Below are 16,429 nucleotides of genomic sequence, written 5' to 3'. Positions count from 1 at the left end.
TCTTAGGGGCTTTGGACCGTCTTTTTCTAACAACCCCCAACTTTCTTTTATATCCTCATGTATTTCCTTTTTTCCCGTTTCTCCCAGGAGTTAATGTAACTCAGCCATAAAAACTGACTTGGAGATGAAACTTGGCATTTAAGGTCCCAGCCCGGGAGCAAATGAAGTTACCAGTTATAAACACACACCAAAATCTGTTTGGACATGCTGAAATTACAGGAGCAGAGGATAAAAAGGATCCAAGATGTTTTATTTTGTTTTAACTTCTGCAGCTCTGCATGAGTGTCAGTTTGCAGCCGCTTGCCTGACGCAAGATGGGTCCTCTTGGTGTTTTTCTTTTTTTTCTTCTTGCTATAATTAAAGCTGATGAATTGCAATACATCTCTCGTCGTGCTGGGGAAGCGCAGGGGTCCCGAGCTGGTCCGCGCTGGGATTCCGTGGGGCTGCCAGCTGTGTACCCCTCATCTAACTGCGTGTGGGTCTGCCCAGAAGGAAAGGCAGGGTCTATCCCTGGCAGACACGCACAGGAGAGCAGGCAAGAGTTGTAACAGAAATCAGGTATTAGGGCCTTTCCAGGGCCTCTCCTGTGTGGCTTCAGATACTACAGTGACAGGTATCAGACTGATAAGTGCACGCAGGTGATAGACAGGGATATGGCAATGAAAGATAGATAAGAGGCTTCGTTTTTATAGGATGAGGTGCTAGATTGCTAATATTTATGACATGGGACGCTTTGCCAATTAAAGAATAAATCACGGCAGATAAGAGGCTCAGAAGCGCTCGGCGGCCGGATCTGCCACGCAGCGAGGTGATGGTTGGTGGCGGCAGCGCACCCATGTGTGCGTGTTGTAAACCAGGACAGCGATGGGTGCCCTGGCTCTCCCAGCTACCCCCCATTTCCCCCAACGGCTCTGCGTTGGGAGTTACCTGTGCCAGCAGAAACCCCCGGCAGTTGTCCCTGGCGTGATTTCAGGCTTTCTGCGTGCCCGTGTTGCTCCCCACCGTGCGTGAGCAGCTGCGGCCGTGGACCGAGCCTGCTTGTTATGCATGTTACAGCCATCAAGAGTGAGGGTCGATGTGATGTTTAATATGCTTCATGCATAGTAGAGTTGCTTTGGTCCATCAAGTCACTAATACACATTCTTACAAGGCTGAGTATCATTTATTAAACCTGGAGGCATGCCGGGGAGGGTGGGGGCCAGGGCCCCGGCTGCTCTGGGAAGCAGCCAGTGGTGCTGGTGGGGTGGTACCGCAGGGCTGAGGAGGTGAGAGTTTGCAGATGAACCGCACGGGCACCGAGAGTTGTTTGTTGTGCCTTATTTATGGGAAATGAAATAAATCGCGCTTTGAAGGCCGGCTGCCGTGTGACACGCCCCGGGGACAGGGAACAGGGCTGAGGTTCTCGCTGGCTGGGGTCAGCTGAGATTGCTCAGCACCACTCGAAGAGCCTCCCCCCCCCCCAGCCTCCCACCGCAGCACTCCGCACCCCCCCCTTTTTTTTTTCTGTATTTTTTTTCCCTTTCCCCATCACTTTAAAAAAAAAAAAATGTTATTCTTTCCCCCGACCCCGGCGGGGCCGGGCGCGGGGCGGCGCTGCGCGGCGGGGCGGGCGGTCGCTGCGGGGCGGGCGGTCGCGGCGCTCGCTCCCCCCTGCGCGGGCCCCGGCGCGGAGCCGATCGCGCCCAGCGGAGCCGAGCGGCGGAGTTACATTGTTGGGAGTTTGCAACAACTCCGCGGCCTCGTCTGCGCGCCCGGCGCTGCGCGGGGCCGCCGGTGCGGGGCTGCAGCCTTCCCCGCCGCCGCTTCCTCCTCCTCCTCCACCCCTTGGGCTTTTTTTTTTTTTTTTTTCCACCCCCTTCCCCCCTCCCTCTCCCCTTTTCGCTTTGATTTCGTTCTCCTCCCCTCCGCGCGCCCTGTGTGTGTGTTTTTCGCCGCCGATCTTCACCAAGCCCCTTGGCATGAGTTAAGCACCAGCTATGGACACCAAACACTTCCTGCCACTGGGTGAGTTTTGTTCCGAAAAAGATTCTCCGTTCCTACGGCGGGGCGGGAGGGGGGGTGGTGGTGGTTAAATAAAATAAAATAGGCTCCCGACCTGCCCCCTCCTCCGCTTCCCCTTCCAGCTGCCCGCACCGGGGAGGCAGCGGGCGGGGGATGCGCTGCGCCCCTTCCCCGGGGAGGGCAGGAGCCCCGCGGGGGGAGTTGGTGTCAGCGCCGGGGAAAGTGCCGGGCAGGCCTGCCCCGTGGCCCCCGCTCCGGCCGCCTTATTTTAGGTATTATTTTTTGGTTGTTTTTTTTTTTTCTTTTTTTCTTTTTTTTTTTTTTTTTTCCTTTTTGCGAGGCGCAGCCGGGGGGCGGCGGGCCCGGGCGGGGAGCCCAGCCGGGCCGGGCGGGCAGCGGCGGCGCAAGCGGCATTTTCAAACGGGGCAGCGGGCACCCGGGCTGGGCCAGGAGAGCCCCCTCCCCGCCCCGAGCTAGTTCTGCAGGAGGGCTTGGCAGCTCGCAGCCTTTGCTTCCCCCCTCTTGCTTTTCTCTCTCGGTTTCTTTTTTTTTTTTTCTTTTTTCTCTTCTTTCCTGCCTTTTCTCTCTCCCCGCCGGCATCTGGGACGCGCAGTCGGGCCGGGGGGGGGCGGAGCGCCCGCGGGGACCCCCGTGCTGCCACCGGCCCCTCCGCTCGCATCGTCCCTCGCCGGCAGCTCCTAGAAGCCGGCACGCTTGGGACCCTCCTGCCTTTTTTTTTTTTTTTCCCCCCTTTCTTTTTTCTTTCCCCTCTTCTTAATTGCATATTAAAACCTATTTCCAGCTGGAGTTTGCCATCGTTTCAGTGACTGAGTCAAGTCCTGGCTTGTAAGGGCGAATGCTTCCCTGCGTCTGGGTTTCAGGAGAAGTGATATTGCAGAGCTCAGTGTTCAGGGTGGAGGGAAGAAAAGTTTTAGTGAAGTAGCCCGGCGCCAAGTCCAGGCGAGGGAGAAGAGGGACTAATCCTGCCATCTCAGTGCGGCGGGGTGTGGGCTCCCAGCCTCTGGCCGAGCAAGCCCACGGCCAGTGAGAACATCCACTCCGCTTTCCGTGGGCTTTAAATCCGTGCTCAACCTCTGCTACCCTGCGGTGGTGTGTTTTGTTTCTTTTTTGTTTTTGAAGAATTGCATTTTCAGTTGCTCCTTTCTAAGAGGAAAATAAATACAAAGACGATCACAAGGTCCCCAGCTGGCCCTGCCCCTCGGGAGGGTTTCCAGGACTGCTGTGGTCTGGGGGCTTTGGCAGGGAGAGCCTGGCCCCGCAGGCTGGCGGGTCTTCGACTGGCATCTCCTTTCCCCTGCAGTGATGGTTGTACAGTGCCCCTCGTTGATTCGGCTGTGAGCTGGGCAGTGCTGCTGGGCTGACTTGCCCAGAGTTGCTGCTCGGGCTGGAAGCATCTCCCCCGCGGTGTCCCCCAGGAGCGGGTCCTGTTTTCAAAGTCAAAACGACTCCTTTTGGGCGGATGAAATGCAGGTGCGGGGGATCATCGCAAACACACCCACCGAAGCGGAAAGTGCCTATCTCTTGCCGCACAAAAATGATTTAATCTTAGGGGTGGCTGTTGTGAGATTTACGTTTCCTTTGATGCTCTCGTGGAAGACAGTCCAAACCTCTGTTGATACGGGCAGGATCAGGCCCCTACATATTTACTTGCATTTTCTTTCAGACCTGAGCTCTCCTGTTAAGCTGTAGATGCTAAATAATACGTTATTAGTCATGTTGACTTGGACGGGGGAGGAGAGGGGGAGCGTGTGTCACCTTGCTGCTGGCTCGGCTAAGGATTTTCACACTGGTGCAAATGAAAAACAACTGATTTATCTGCTCATTTATAAATGTACGTGTGCGCGTGGCGGGGAGAGGGTGGGTCTTTGCAACATGCTGCGCAGCACACGGGAGCATCCAGAGGGAAAACAAGGCAGCCACCCCAGGACAGCGGTGCTGGGTGGGGGTTATAACTTCGCATCGCTGGCTTAGGAGGAAATTCAGCTGCCTGCCGGAGCTGTTTAGGGCGCATGGTCTAGGTTTGCGTCTGCTGCATGTTGTGCTGCGGCCGAAGTGACTCCTAAACTTTATCCGCTGGTCTTTGGTCAGTGATAACTGGAAAAATCAGCTTTGGTTGTAAGGACAGTGGGTTCTTCGGGTTTTGGAGGGGGAGATCTTGGTCGTGCTTGGAGGCAGGTTGAGCCTGAAAGCGTGCAAGCGGTTTGTAAGAGCGAGGGGAGCCTTGAGGAGCGTGAGCAGAGATCTTCCCAGTGAAACCAGAATGGAGCTGGTGGGGCCACAGGGCCTTGGTGCTTTTTGGAGGTGGGATGGTCCAAAACCCGCCGGGTCCTGACTTTGCAGAGTGCCAGGGTGTTTGCTGCCCCCGTCCCGTGTCCTGGTCGGGAGCTGGCATTTGCAAGCTGAGGGGGGAAGAATAGCCAAGCTTGTGGAGTTTGTTTCCCTGCGCACCAGTATGGGCCTGAGCTGGAGAACAGGAGCAACTGGGAGCCAAAATCAGGCTCCATTACTGTGTGGCCCCCCAAAAAAATCTCAGCTCAATTTGGCCTAAAAACCACAACCCAGTGGAGGTTCCTGGCCAAGTCCTGCCCGTGGTTAGACTCAGATAACCCTGCTGATGTCATGGGTGGAAGCGTGGCCAGCGCTGGGCACTTTTAATAGTAGTATCTCATTTTCCTGCTTGTCTCGGGAGCTGCTGGCAGATGCCAGGCAGAGGCTCCCCGGGAGGACAGCGCGTCCCCAGGCATCTCCCGGGCTGGACGCCGTCACCCTGCGGCTCTGTGTGCTGTCCCACTCCCGGGACAACCTGCAGCTGGATGTCTGTGGGCAGCGGGGCTGCCTGCGCCTGCCCTGGGGCTGCCTGCGTGCAGCCTTGCTGCGTGGTGCGGGTACCACCACAGGCTGGGTGAGATTCATAAGCACCTCGGGGTCAGCGGATGCTGCTTTCGAAGCTGTCTGGGGCTACAGATCTCCCTTTAGTAGGTTTTGGTTGATTGAGGATGTCTTGTTTTTGTGACTCGGGGTGGGGGGGGCTGTGCTGAGCCGAGTCTAAAGGAGGAGGAAAATCAAGAAAAAGCTGTCGTGCAAGTGCTTGAGGGGCTGGGGGCTCCACACCTCCAGCGTGGTGGGGCACACGTGCCGAGGTCAGGCTTTGCACGGTGCCAGGTTGAGGACTGATGTGCAAACCAAGGAACTTGGCTCTTTGGGTAACTGCTTGTTCCCAAGGCTCTCACCGTTGCGATCCTTTAATTGCTTCATTTTCTTCTTTGCCCATTCCCCTAAGAAGGTGGTAGCTCCTGGGGAGCAGAAGGGGTTGGTGAGATTGGGGAGCCCTCCCTCGAGGCTCAGCCTCATGGGGGGAAGAAACAGTTAATGGGTGTCCGAGGCCAGTGCTTCCCTCCCGGAGGTCAGTTCGCCGGGTCGCAACCTCGGCGAGTCCATCTTTTCACCCGTGCGGCCGTGCCAGGGGCGGCTGCAGCTGCTCAGGATGTGGGGTGAGAACTGGCCGTGCACGGCCCGGCCGGAGCGGGAGCACCTCCGAGGAAAACAGCAAAACAACCTCCAGTTTCGGGCTGGGGGGAAGCGACCCAGAGCATGGGGGCTGCTTTGGGTTGAAGAGAGCGCAAAAGTGTGAGCGTCCATGAGACGCCTTCACCCCACCCTTGCCATCGGGCACGTGGCCGGGATGAGCCTGGATGCTGTGCAAATCCCAAGGCAGATTGGTGGGAACCCATGTCTGGGTTGAGACCTCAGCATGCTCCTTAATTCTGCTTGAAATTTGCAGCTGATACGAAGATCCATAGGGAGGAAAAATTCTGAAGGATGCAGAAAGTGTCACGGTTTGTCTGAGCATCCCTGTGGGGAAGCAGGAATCCCCTGCCCCACAGCTGGAAGATGCTGGCTGGCTCCGTGGGGCTGCCAGTGCCGCACCAGAGAGGGGCCTCGTAGGAGCACGAGATAAAGTGTAGTCATGTCCTGGTCTCTCTTGCTGAAGCACAGCGTAGGGCTCGACCTCTCCCAATTGACATATGCAAAACAAGCTGGGAAGGAATTTTTGCCTTTTTCAGAATTTGGGCTGTGACAGTTAAATAAATCCTCTGAGGGTCCCTGAGTTTACTCCACGTCGTCCTGCTGTGTTGGAGAGAGCATTTGTGTTTCTCGTATTTAGGGCATTTTATTTATTTAAAAGAGAGCAGGGGAGAAAGCCACAGAATTTTAGTTATTCATTGCAAATATTATTATTGGCATTTTGCTCCTGTTGAAGAAAAAAATCAAGGGGGGAATCAAAACATTTCACTGGAAAATACACCCTGGCTTTGTCCCACCCACATCTTGAAGGCAAAAATAAATATTTGTTAAGAAACAGGTTAAAAACCTTTTTGTTGGAGTATTGTTTTCTGAGAGCAGGGGTGGATTCCCATATGCCAGAGCCCTGCCACCCGGCTGAATTTTTTATTTTTTATTTATTTAGTTTTTGCAGGATGGTTAAGAAAACAAACAGCGGAGCTGTGCGTGCCGCGGGGCGGGGGCTTGGGCTTTGGGATGTTCTTTGGTCCTGCCTCTTGCACAGGGTGCTTGTTCCTACGAGCATCCCAGCGCCTTTCGGGGGGCACTGTGCGGGGTATTCCCCCGAGGCTCTCGGCTGCCTGAAATCACCGAAATAAATACGCTATAAATATCCCGTGACCCCGCTGCGGGAGGCGGTGAGACAGCAAGAGGTGGTGGCCCTTGGCAAGGGGCTTCACCGAGGGCGGTGGTGATGGAGCGGGGATGCCGAGGGGGTTTTGCCTGCCGGCCGGGCTCCTCTCCGCCACGCTGGGCTGCCGGCGGTAACCAAAACCAGGGGCACCTCAAATCGCTGCTGGCAAAGCGCTGGGTATTGCGGGGACCTTCCCTGGGAGCTCGGTAACCTAATTGGGCTCTAATTAATCCTGTTCTCTGGCTCGGATCCCCAGCGCGTCTCCCCATCGTCACCTCCCTCCGCGGGCGAAGGAACTGGGTCTCTCCTCCCTCCGGTGCGCAGGGATGCTCGGCAGAGCGAGCGCGTCGCTGGTGCAGGATCCGACCCGGCAATTCCGTAATTGCTTCCTAAAAGGCCCAGGTGGGCTCTCAAAGTCAGTATAGCTACAAAGCAATAGGGGAGGCAGCCTGGGTGGTTTTATTTTAATTGATTTTGTCAGGAGTTGCTGGATTTTATTACATTTAAAGACTAGACTCTGGAATAACTTTGAACGTTTGACACACAGGCAAAAAGCAGCTTTCTGACATTTTCCTCTTTGCTTGTCTTTTATTTCATTTCTCCCCTCTCCTCCTCCTCAAAGGAAAGCGTGTGCCTGGAGGGAGGACGGAGGAGGAGGGAGGAGCGGTTGTGTCTCTCCAAAGGCTGCTCCAACATCAAGGCAGCGCAGAGCAGACGAAATAATATTGCAAATAAGGATTTAAAAAACCCTACAGAAGGATCCCCACACATGCCAGCCAGCTCAAACTGCTAGAAGATTTTCAGACAGAAGCAATTTAGCCTAGGAAAATGCTCAATTGTTGAGATGGAAACTGGCTGTGAGAACTTGCCTTTTCTGACAACGTTTTGCTTAGAAAAAGCAAAGCAAAGTCAGGGAGACAACCTGACTTTTTATTTAGAGAAGACAGAGCTTTTCAAAATGGAGGGTGTTTTCTGAGATAAACAGGGAACAATTCCTTTGCAAGAAAGGAAAGAAAGGGTTCAAATTAAGCCCAAACACAGCTCCCCTCCTTTGAAATTTTGTTTAACATGGAGTTAAAAAATAATCCTGTTCAAACAGACCACTTGTAAGCATAAAATGGTTGTTGGTTTCGTTGGTTTTTTTTTTCTTTTATTGTGATCTACAATAAAAGTTTCAAGGTTGCACCTTGGGGCTGTAATTCCGATCGCAGCCCTGTTTGTGCCAGCTCCTGCCTCTGCACATCGAGAGGGGATGGATCTTGCCTTGAAAACTCGCAGTCGGCCCAGATGAGACAGATACAGGGTGGGGAAACTGAGGCACGCGGGTGCGTCTGAGCACCGGCAAAGCTGGGAACGGGGCCCGGAGCGAGGGCGTGGGGTGGTTGTGAAACCTCGGCTGGGACGGCGGCTTCCAGCCCCGCGGAGCAGATCCGTCTGGGATCTGAGCTCCACAGGGCTCCCGTGGGCTTCTGAGGGTCCCGGCTCCTGGTAGCCAAAAAAAACCCAACAACCCCAAGCTGGTTTTTGGCCTGGGAGCAAAGAAAAGCTCGCAGATGGGGTTTGTGTGTAAGCCAGGTGCTCCCAAAGCAGAGGGCAAGGAAGAAACACCCTAAATACTGGTTTTATCAAGCATCAGGAGCGGGGCGTGCGTCGCCTTGCTGCTCTAGTGGAAGATGGTTCCTCTCGCCGTGGGCATTGCTCCTTCTTTGAAACCCCAGGAGATTTTTTTTGAGAGGGGTTAATCTCTTGGTTTTGGTGGGCCCTGAGTGGAGGTTGGTGGTGTGTTTGGGTTTGGGTCTTGTCTGAGCCATAACCCTTCCCCAGATTGCATCAGATGCGAGATCACCGCGGAGCGAAGAGATAAAAGGTGCAATACTGGTATTTGTGACCAATAAAATGGTAATGGGATTCCCATCTGGTTGTTACTTTTCATGGTCTCCTCTTTTGTGGAGTTTTGGCTTTCTTCAGCTTTTACAGACTTTAAAAAAATAATTTAAAAAAAAAAAAGGGGGGGGGGGAGCTGAGGGCAGCCCGGGACCCCCCCGAGGTTTACAGCCCCCTCAGCTCATGGAGCAAATCCTTTGTGCTGGGGCTGCCAGGAGCGGATTAGGGAGGGATGCCCCGTCTAGTTTCAGCTGGCTGCGCGGCGCTGGGCACGAAGGCAGAAACATTTGATTATTGTTTTTCCATTTTTGGCTGACAAGTAAGTGCTGGAAAGTTGGGGGGGTTTTTTTTCCTTTTTTTTTTTTTCTCTCCTGTGAACTCTGTGGGCTGCTGCAAGACAATTTTGTTGTGGGCAGCGCGTCTCCTACGTGCCCATTACGGAGTCGAAATGAGGTAATGGCGGTGGTGAAGCAAGAGCGGAAGGAGAAGCGCGGGAGAGGGGGTACGCTTCCAGCCGAGATCCGCCCGGAGATGCGGAGGTGACGAGGTGGGGAGACGGGGTTGGCGTGGGGTGCGGTGTGGAGGTTTGCTCCGAGCGGGTGAGATGGCGAGCGATGGCAGAGGCACGAAGGGGCGTAGAGAGGAGCGGGGTCAGGCAGAGGCAGGAGCAGACCTGGGGGCATCGCATGGAGCTGGGGAAGCTGTTTTGGCTTCCCCCGGGGTGGGGGGGTGAGGGATGGGCGAGAGCGGCTTGCCAGCACTGTGGCTTCCCTGCCCTGCACCCCGGGGAGCAGCAGCCGCTCCCCGAGGACCCGTGTGCAGGTGGGGGCTTGTGCAAAAGGGAGAAAAAAGACAGACAGACCCTCTTTTCCCACCAGTCATCCTTGCCAGACCATGCTGGAGTCCCCTTCTGCCCCCACCTCCTCTTTCGGCTGCCCCATTTTTGTAAGATGAGTGACTATCAGGCCCGGGAAGCTGGGGGCTCTGCCTCGTGCGGAGGAGCTCTGGCCTCTAACGCCAGTGAGCAGGGCCCGGCCGGCGGCAGATAACGGCGTATCAGCGGCAGGTTGCGCCGGAGATGCTCGCTCGTGCCGTGCCGGGGGGATGCGTGGCCCCGTGTGGCTTTGCATCGGTGTCGGGGCTGCTTCTGGAGACCCCCTCGCACCCTGCAGCTGCCCTGACCCACACCCGTGGGGCTGCTGCAGCCTGGGGGGATGCTGGGGAGGGGGGGTCAGGGGTCTGGGGTAAAAGCAGGGGTCCCTGCGAGCGACCAGGCAACTTCAGCAAGTTGCAAACCGCTGTCTCAGAGCTCTGCACCTGCGTGGCCAGCCCTCCCTTTTGACCTGCACTTGTTCAAGTGTGACTTTCAATTGATCATAAAAATCCAGCGTGATTCACAGGGCTTCTGCCCTCCAGCCTGCTGGGCTCCGCATTCACTTAGCGTGAGAGAGCAAATTGCCCTCCAGTTCATCCTCCTCCTTAATGGGGAGCCGTTGCTTTCCGAGTCTGCACCCCCCACGTGTGCTCCTTGAATTATAATACATTAGAGATTGTGGTTTAGCATTTCAATTTAATTTTCTCTTTTTTTTTTTTTATTTTTAAATTTATTAAGAAAACCTATTTCAATGCAAGCCCCCAAATGGGGAGGTGCAGTTCCCTGCTCCATCCCAGCACAGACCCCGTGTGCGTGCGTGTGGCTCACAGACAGTGAAATTGCACCCTAGAGTTATAAAGCAATTGTCTAGCTCAGCAGCAGAATGAGCATGAAATGGTGCAGAAAGCAACTAAATAAAATTGGGTAAGGCAGATGCATGAAAATAATGACATCTCTATACCGTAGTCAGGCGCGCTCGCTCTTTCTTGCACACACAGATAAACTTTTATAACAGACTTTGCATTTATTTTCCCAGGAAACTCTTCTGAAATGGAAATGCGTATCAGTATGCTGTGAGCCCCTGTGCCCCCTCTCCCACGTTTCTGGGGCCATCGTGCCGTGCCTCACTGCCCCTCTCCCCCCCCTATGCCGCTCTTCCTGTCCCCCTTTTCCCTTTTTTTTGTTTTCAGGGCAGGATTTTTATGCTTAGTCAAACACCAAAACGATAACCTTTGCAACTTCATTTCCCATTGGCTGCGGCAGCTGTGCCAGGCTGGGGGAGCGCTGCGAGCGGGTGGCTCTCGGGGGTGACCTGCCACGTCCCACGTAAATTGGACAGAGAGACGCTTTCCTGGCTTGCTCTTGCTTTGGGCTTTTCTCTTTTTTTCCCCTCCCTGGATGGTGGCAGCCGTAAGGACAGGACCGCGTGGGCCGTGGCATGGAGCTTAGGACATGAGAGCGGGGACGGAAAACACCGGTTGTGTCCCCGCATCCCTCCTCCCAGAGGCACCTTCCCCCCGTCTGCTCCTGGGAAGCCGATACCTTTCCCGACACAGTCTGACATTTCGCTCCTCTTGCACCAGGATCCCCGTGAGCCTGGGAACAAGCTGCTAATCTTCCCACCCGAGAGGCCCTTTAGGTGACATTAAGGCTGTGTCCCCGCCGCCCTCGTGCCCTCCTGCCTCGGAAGGCATCGCTGGGCACCGCTCCACGTGCTCGTGGTGCTGGGGATGCCCTTTCTCGATGGGGTGCTGAGTGCTGCGTCCCGACTGGAGCAGGTCCTCCCAGGGATGGGGAGCGGGTGGCAGCAGTTGGGCTTCCCCAGCCCTGTGCCTCCTCAGTCCGCCGCCCCCCTGTTCGGAGGGCTCCGGGCTGAGATCCGGGCTGGTCGTGGATCCTTTCCCTCTCTGCAAGGAAAACCGAGTCCCTCCTTTGCGCTGCTGGGCTTGCTGTGCTGGAGCCCGGGGCTCACCGCCCAGCGCCTTTACAGCAAAATCTCCATCTCTGATTTTCTTTTGCTGGGACGTCTCCCTGGGGTCCCAGATTAGCTGCTCCAGTGCTTCGCCTGCCGCCTCCTCATCACGCAAGACCAGCGCGGATCCCACGGGTGGCTGGGAGCCGCGTGTTGGCTGCGCAGCCCTGAAGTGCAGCAGGGCACCGAGCCCAGCACCACGGGACACGTGCGCGTTCCCCTCCGCGCTGCCTGCAAAAACCCAGCTCCTCTGGAGAGAGGCAGAGGAGGAGGCTTTCCTGCAGAGATTGCTCCGGCTCCGGGCAGACGATGCCGAGGCTCTGCCAGTGTTTTTGCTGGTGTGGAGCCACAACACAGGAGCGGAGAGCAGGAAAGTGCACGCATGCAAAAATCAGTGTGAAGGCATAAATCAGGCTGAGAGTGAAAGGTTAAAGAAATCCAGAGGAAGCGGAGTGATGTGCGTGATAGAAAGGGGTTTCCTGTACCTACAGAGGCCACCCAGGCTCCCTTCCTGTCAGGGTAAACCTGCTAAAACTGAAACTTTCTGCACCCCTAAGCAAATTGTGGTCTGCTGGATGGGCACGTTGTGAGCAAGCTGTGCCAACTGCAGTGTTAATACTTTGTGCCGCACCGTACGCTCTCCCCAAGCCTCTGCGGTGGTATTTATAGGATGCCCAGGCAGCTCCGGGGGAGCACCGCAGCCCTTCAGCCCTGCAGCGGGGAGCAGGAGCAGAGCTGGGAAGGGGAGGATGCCAGGACCCATGCTGGAAGCTGCGCTGCTGCGGAGCAGCCCTAAATCCCCGTCCGCTCCACTGCCGTCCTCGCTGGGTTGGTTTTTGCAGGTGAGCCGTGCTGGCCAGCTGCCCTGTGCCCCGTATCAGGGACCGGACATCAGAGGTGGCTTCGGGAAGAGTTCAGGCTCCTGGGACAATTACCTGCAGGCCCCCATTGAAGCACTTAGGAAGGCTTAGCTGTGATCCCTGCCAGAGATAGCCTGGCCCCAGGCCAGCTGATACCTATTGTTTGCAAATGTAGGAGACTTTGTCCAAACAGCGGTTGAGAGCCAGGGCTTGCTGGGAGCAGGAATCCCAGATGCGCTGGGGGGGGGGGGGCTGTGCTGCCCCACCACAGGGTGCTGGGGGGCTGGTGCTGTGCAGGGACTTGCTCGTGAGATATGTAGCAAGGCAGCACCCCGAATTACACCCTGAGTAGGTTTTTGTGCTGCTTATGGGCTTGGGAGGCACAGATTTAGTTCGTTAGGGTTTTTGCCTGTTTTGAGTTGTATTTTGGTAGCGGTGCGGCCGTGCCCCGCAGCTCAGGGGCTCTGCCTTGGAGCTTCACCCTCCTCTGGGAGGAAAAAGCCAGCAGTTCCCTTACGGCAAGGTGCTGCCTCTTCGTGCCTCACCTGTGGGGCAGGTTTAGGCTGTGGAAATCAGAGGCCATCGGTCACTGCGGGGTTTGTTTAGCTTGGGCGCTCGGTTTTCTCATCTTTGTTGTTTTTCCGCCTGTGCTGCTATTGCCAAGGGGTGTTCGGCGCCGCTCCCCGCAGGCACCCAGGCGCTCTGGTCGGCCGGGTGTTATGCCATGGGAGCCGAGGCTGGGCGGGCACGGAAAACCGTGTCTGGCTTCTCCAGCAAGGTTTCACGGCCTCTAGGTGTGTGCAGGAAATGTCGCAGGGCAGGGATTTCTTGCAGCAAGCCCTGGGTGGCAGATAACAGCGCGGTGCCCTTCTAAAGCCCCCACCTACGCAAATGGGGAGGATCCACCTCTCCCTGCACCTTCCCAAAACCCCGTGGCAGCGCAGGGGATGTGGGGTTGGTCCGGGCATCCTCCCAGGTCCCTCTCTTGGAGCAGCGGTGTTTGCCCTGAGCACTGCTCCAGTTGCTCAGCTGCACCCTGGGAGCAGCAGCCGGTGTTGGGGGGAGCCCAAAAGCTCCTCTTGGGGATTCGCGAGCAGGCAAGCCCCAGGGTACGGCCTGGGCAGCGGTGGCATGGAGGGCAAAGCTCATCCTGGCTCATCCCAGCTCATCCCTGAGAGCAGAGGGATGCTCCCAGTCCTGCCTGAAATGCAGGGACCCCCAAACCAGCCTTTGGAGGGAGGAGAGCACGTGTCGGGGTGGAAAAGCGTCTGTGCTGAGTCGGGGTGTGAGTTGGGGTCCTCGCTGCCCGTGCCGGGTGGTAAGGGGACGAGCACGCGGCTGCCGGTGCATGCCGGGCGTGGGGAGGTGCCGGCAGGGCGGGAGGTGCCGGTCCTGCCTGTTCTGCCCCGCCGGGGCCGGGCGCTGGGAAGTCCCTGAGCTGCAGTGGCGGTCGGGGTGAGGGCTGATCCCCGGGGCCCTCTCTGCCGCCGGTTCCCTGGGTGGCCTTGTGTAAGTCACCCGGTCTGGGCACCCCTCGGCTCCCAGCGGGGCGATGGGGCGAACGCTCTTCCCTGGCCGGTCCCGCTGGCCCAATTGCAAACCTTTGCGAGCAGAGACTGTGCGCTGGGAAAAGCACCCGGAGAGCCTGGCCCTGGCTGGGAATAAAAGCTTGCTTTGCATGGGAAGGGAGGGCGAAGCCAGCGTGCTCCCTAATTGAATGCACCTTTACAAATTAATAAGGTAGAAGTGACTCTACAAAAAAAAAAAAAAACCAAAACCAAACCCAATGCATTGGCCTGCTCCTGTAATCGTCAGTGTGGAAATCGTGGGCACATGAGGACTTACAAGAGAATGATTAAATCTGCAGCCCTGTTTCGGAAGCAGAGGAAATGAGCTTCCCGATGCTGCCTGGCCCCGTGCCGGGGCTCACGGGCGACCCTTCGGCAGAGGAGCCTTTGCCGGGGTGGTTGGGCTGGCGCGGACCCCGCGAGCACCGGCGGGATCAGCAGGTCAGCATTGATTTCATCGAATAGGTTCAAGAGCGCATCGGCTTAACTAAGGACTGCGATTGACCCGCGGTGATTTGCTGACTTTATTATTAAAGCGATGATGTAGCCGGGCTGGGGGAGAGGGAGCTTGTTGTTCCTGTCTCCGCATCGTGCAGCGGCTCGGTGCAGGACCGACGCTTCATCCAAATTTTCACTGTATCTTTGCTGTGAAGAGATAAAATCCTGAATGTTACTTGAAGGAGCATTAGGAGAAGGACTTTCCATCCCGGCTCTTGGCCCTGTCAGTAGCTGCAGAAGAGGAATGTTATAAGGAGCTATTCATCATTGCAATTATTTTATTAAGAGTACACAGCGTGCCTGGGAGCTGGAAGAGATGGAGCTTTGGGATGTTTTCAGCATTATAAATACTGGTTGGTTACATCACCCAGCTTTTAAAAAATGGTATGTGTAGTCCTGGTGAAAGAGGATTTGCAGACAACCTTGGAGAGCAGAGCCGGGTGTCTGTTCCCAGAAGAGAGGGCAGCGCGGCTTCTGCCCTTGCATCTCCCTCGGGGGAGAAATCTCTGGGCTCTGCCCCTGCGCAAGATCCCCGGGGGGAATTTGTGCCTGGGTGCCCGGTGCGGGCTGGAGATGGGTGAAACGGGCTCCTCGGGGACAGCCAGATCGTTGTCACAGGAGGTGGGTTAGCTGCTCTGGCACAAACACGGAGCCCTGTAGCTCCCTGCTCTGCAAAGGCTCCACATAACCTCATGCTACCAAACCCCAAAATGCTGCTCTGACGCCTGTTGGGCAGTTTTCTGTCCTGCGTGGGGCCCTGCACGTTCTGCGGGTGTTGTCCACCTCGGTGGCACCCCGTCCTGCTGCGGCGGTGGCGGAGCAGCCGGTGGCGGGTCCCAGGGCAAGCTGGCACCTCCGTGTGCGTTATCGCAGCCGTGCTCCGGGGCTAAAGTCCACGATGGGAAAATGCCCGGTGGACTTTTAACTGGAGTCCTCAGGAGAGCCCAGCTTAGAAACCTTTAACTGTTTCGTGGCAAGGCTGCCCTCCCGGGGTCAGGTCCCCGCAGCGGGGGCTCGCTCGTGGCTGTGCCAGGGAGGCGATGGGGACCGTGCCGGCTGGTGCTGGGGTCGTCACTGCACGTGTCCACCCCTCCGCTGGCTTTGCTGTCGTACCCTTGGCTCTTGGCCCAGCTGTGCCATGTGTGGGCCCCCCAAAATCCAGCTCTGGGCACGCAGAGGCCGCACCAGGGTCAGCGGACTGTCCTCCTTGGGACCATCTCAGCGTGGGTCCCTGCCCTCCTCCCTTTGCTCTGCCTCCCGCTGCGCAGCTTGAAAAGATGAACGGGGAGGGGATGGGCGTTGCTCTGCAGCATCCATATCAATGGGAACCTGCACCCTAAGGTTGAAAGGAGACTTGGCTGCTGCTTTTTTTGCTGTTACATATGCTGGCTTTGCCTCCTGCTTCAGGCACCTGGGTGCCCGGGGGGGTTTATTCCAGCATCTTCATCCTTATTCCTCTTGCCCTTTCCCTTGCTTTTGTTTTGCATATTTATTTATTTATTTTTCTCTGCAAGTTGCGAGCCTTGTTTGCTCTGGGTTTGTCTGCGGGCCCCGAGCGGGTCCCTGCTGCCGGCCGAGGGCTCGAGCGGTGCCTGTGCGGGGGAAGAGTGGGGCTTTCCCATAACTCCAGCCAAAGCAAACAGCCACCCTCTCTGCGTCATGGGGTGATCGATCCATCTGCAGCGGGGACGGGGACAGGGTGTGCTCCCCCAAAGGGCCAGGGCTTTGCGGGGCGGGGGAAATTCATGCAAACAGAGGCAGTGCAGGATTTGTGCCCGTTAAGCCCAGCTCAGCGTGGGACGGCATCGCTGGCAGTCCCCGGAGGCGCAGCTTTGCTGGGGAGCGGGGAAGCTCCCCATGTGCCACGAGCTGTGCCCTCGGTGGAAGTGATTCCCGGGTGAGAAATTCCAACTGTGGAAGCCTTTATTACCAGGCAGAGCTAGGTTTGTTTTGTTTATCATCCATTTACTTGGCTTTGGAGGCATGCCCAGATTTCTCCAATTTTGTGTGTGTGGATGTGTGATTTATTAGGATTCAGGGTTTTTTTTTCTGGTT

The 16,429-nt window shown here is 56.5% G+C and overlaps 1 protein-coding gene across 5 annotated transcripts in view; it reads left to right on the top strand.

The window, feature by feature from the left end:
* Nucleotides 1–1,635: 1,635 nt before the first annotated feature.
* Nucleotides 1,636–16,429, top strand: part of RXRA (retinoid X receptor alpha) — a 115,165-nt gene continuing 100,371 nt past the window's right edge. Inside the window, exon 1 of one of the 5 annotated variants that reach the window (XM_054848765.1) lies at nucleotides 1,636–2,004. In XM_054848765.1, the coding sequence (XP_054704740.1) occupies nucleotides 1,977–2,004 (28 nt within the window). In that variant the 5' untranslated portion in view covers nucleotides 1,636–1,976. Of the gene's footprint in view, nucleotides 2,005–16,140; nucleotides 16,318–16,429 lie in introns of those variants that run through there. The other 4 variants (XM_054848766.1, XM_054848768.1, XM_054848770.1 and 1 more) reach the window with 4 other exon arrangements.

This window comes from Grus americana, chromosome 20 (genome assembly GCF_028858705.1).
Source record: "Grus americana isolate bGruAme1 chromosome 20, bGruAme1.mat, whole genome shotgun sequence".
Classification (NCBI taxonomy): domain Eukaryota; kingdom Metazoa; phylum Chordata; class Aves; order Gruiformes; family Gruidae; genus Grus; species Grus americana.
The sequence above is the reverse complement of the archived record's forward strand: the minus strand, read 5'-3'. Positions and strand labels throughout refer to the sequence as shown.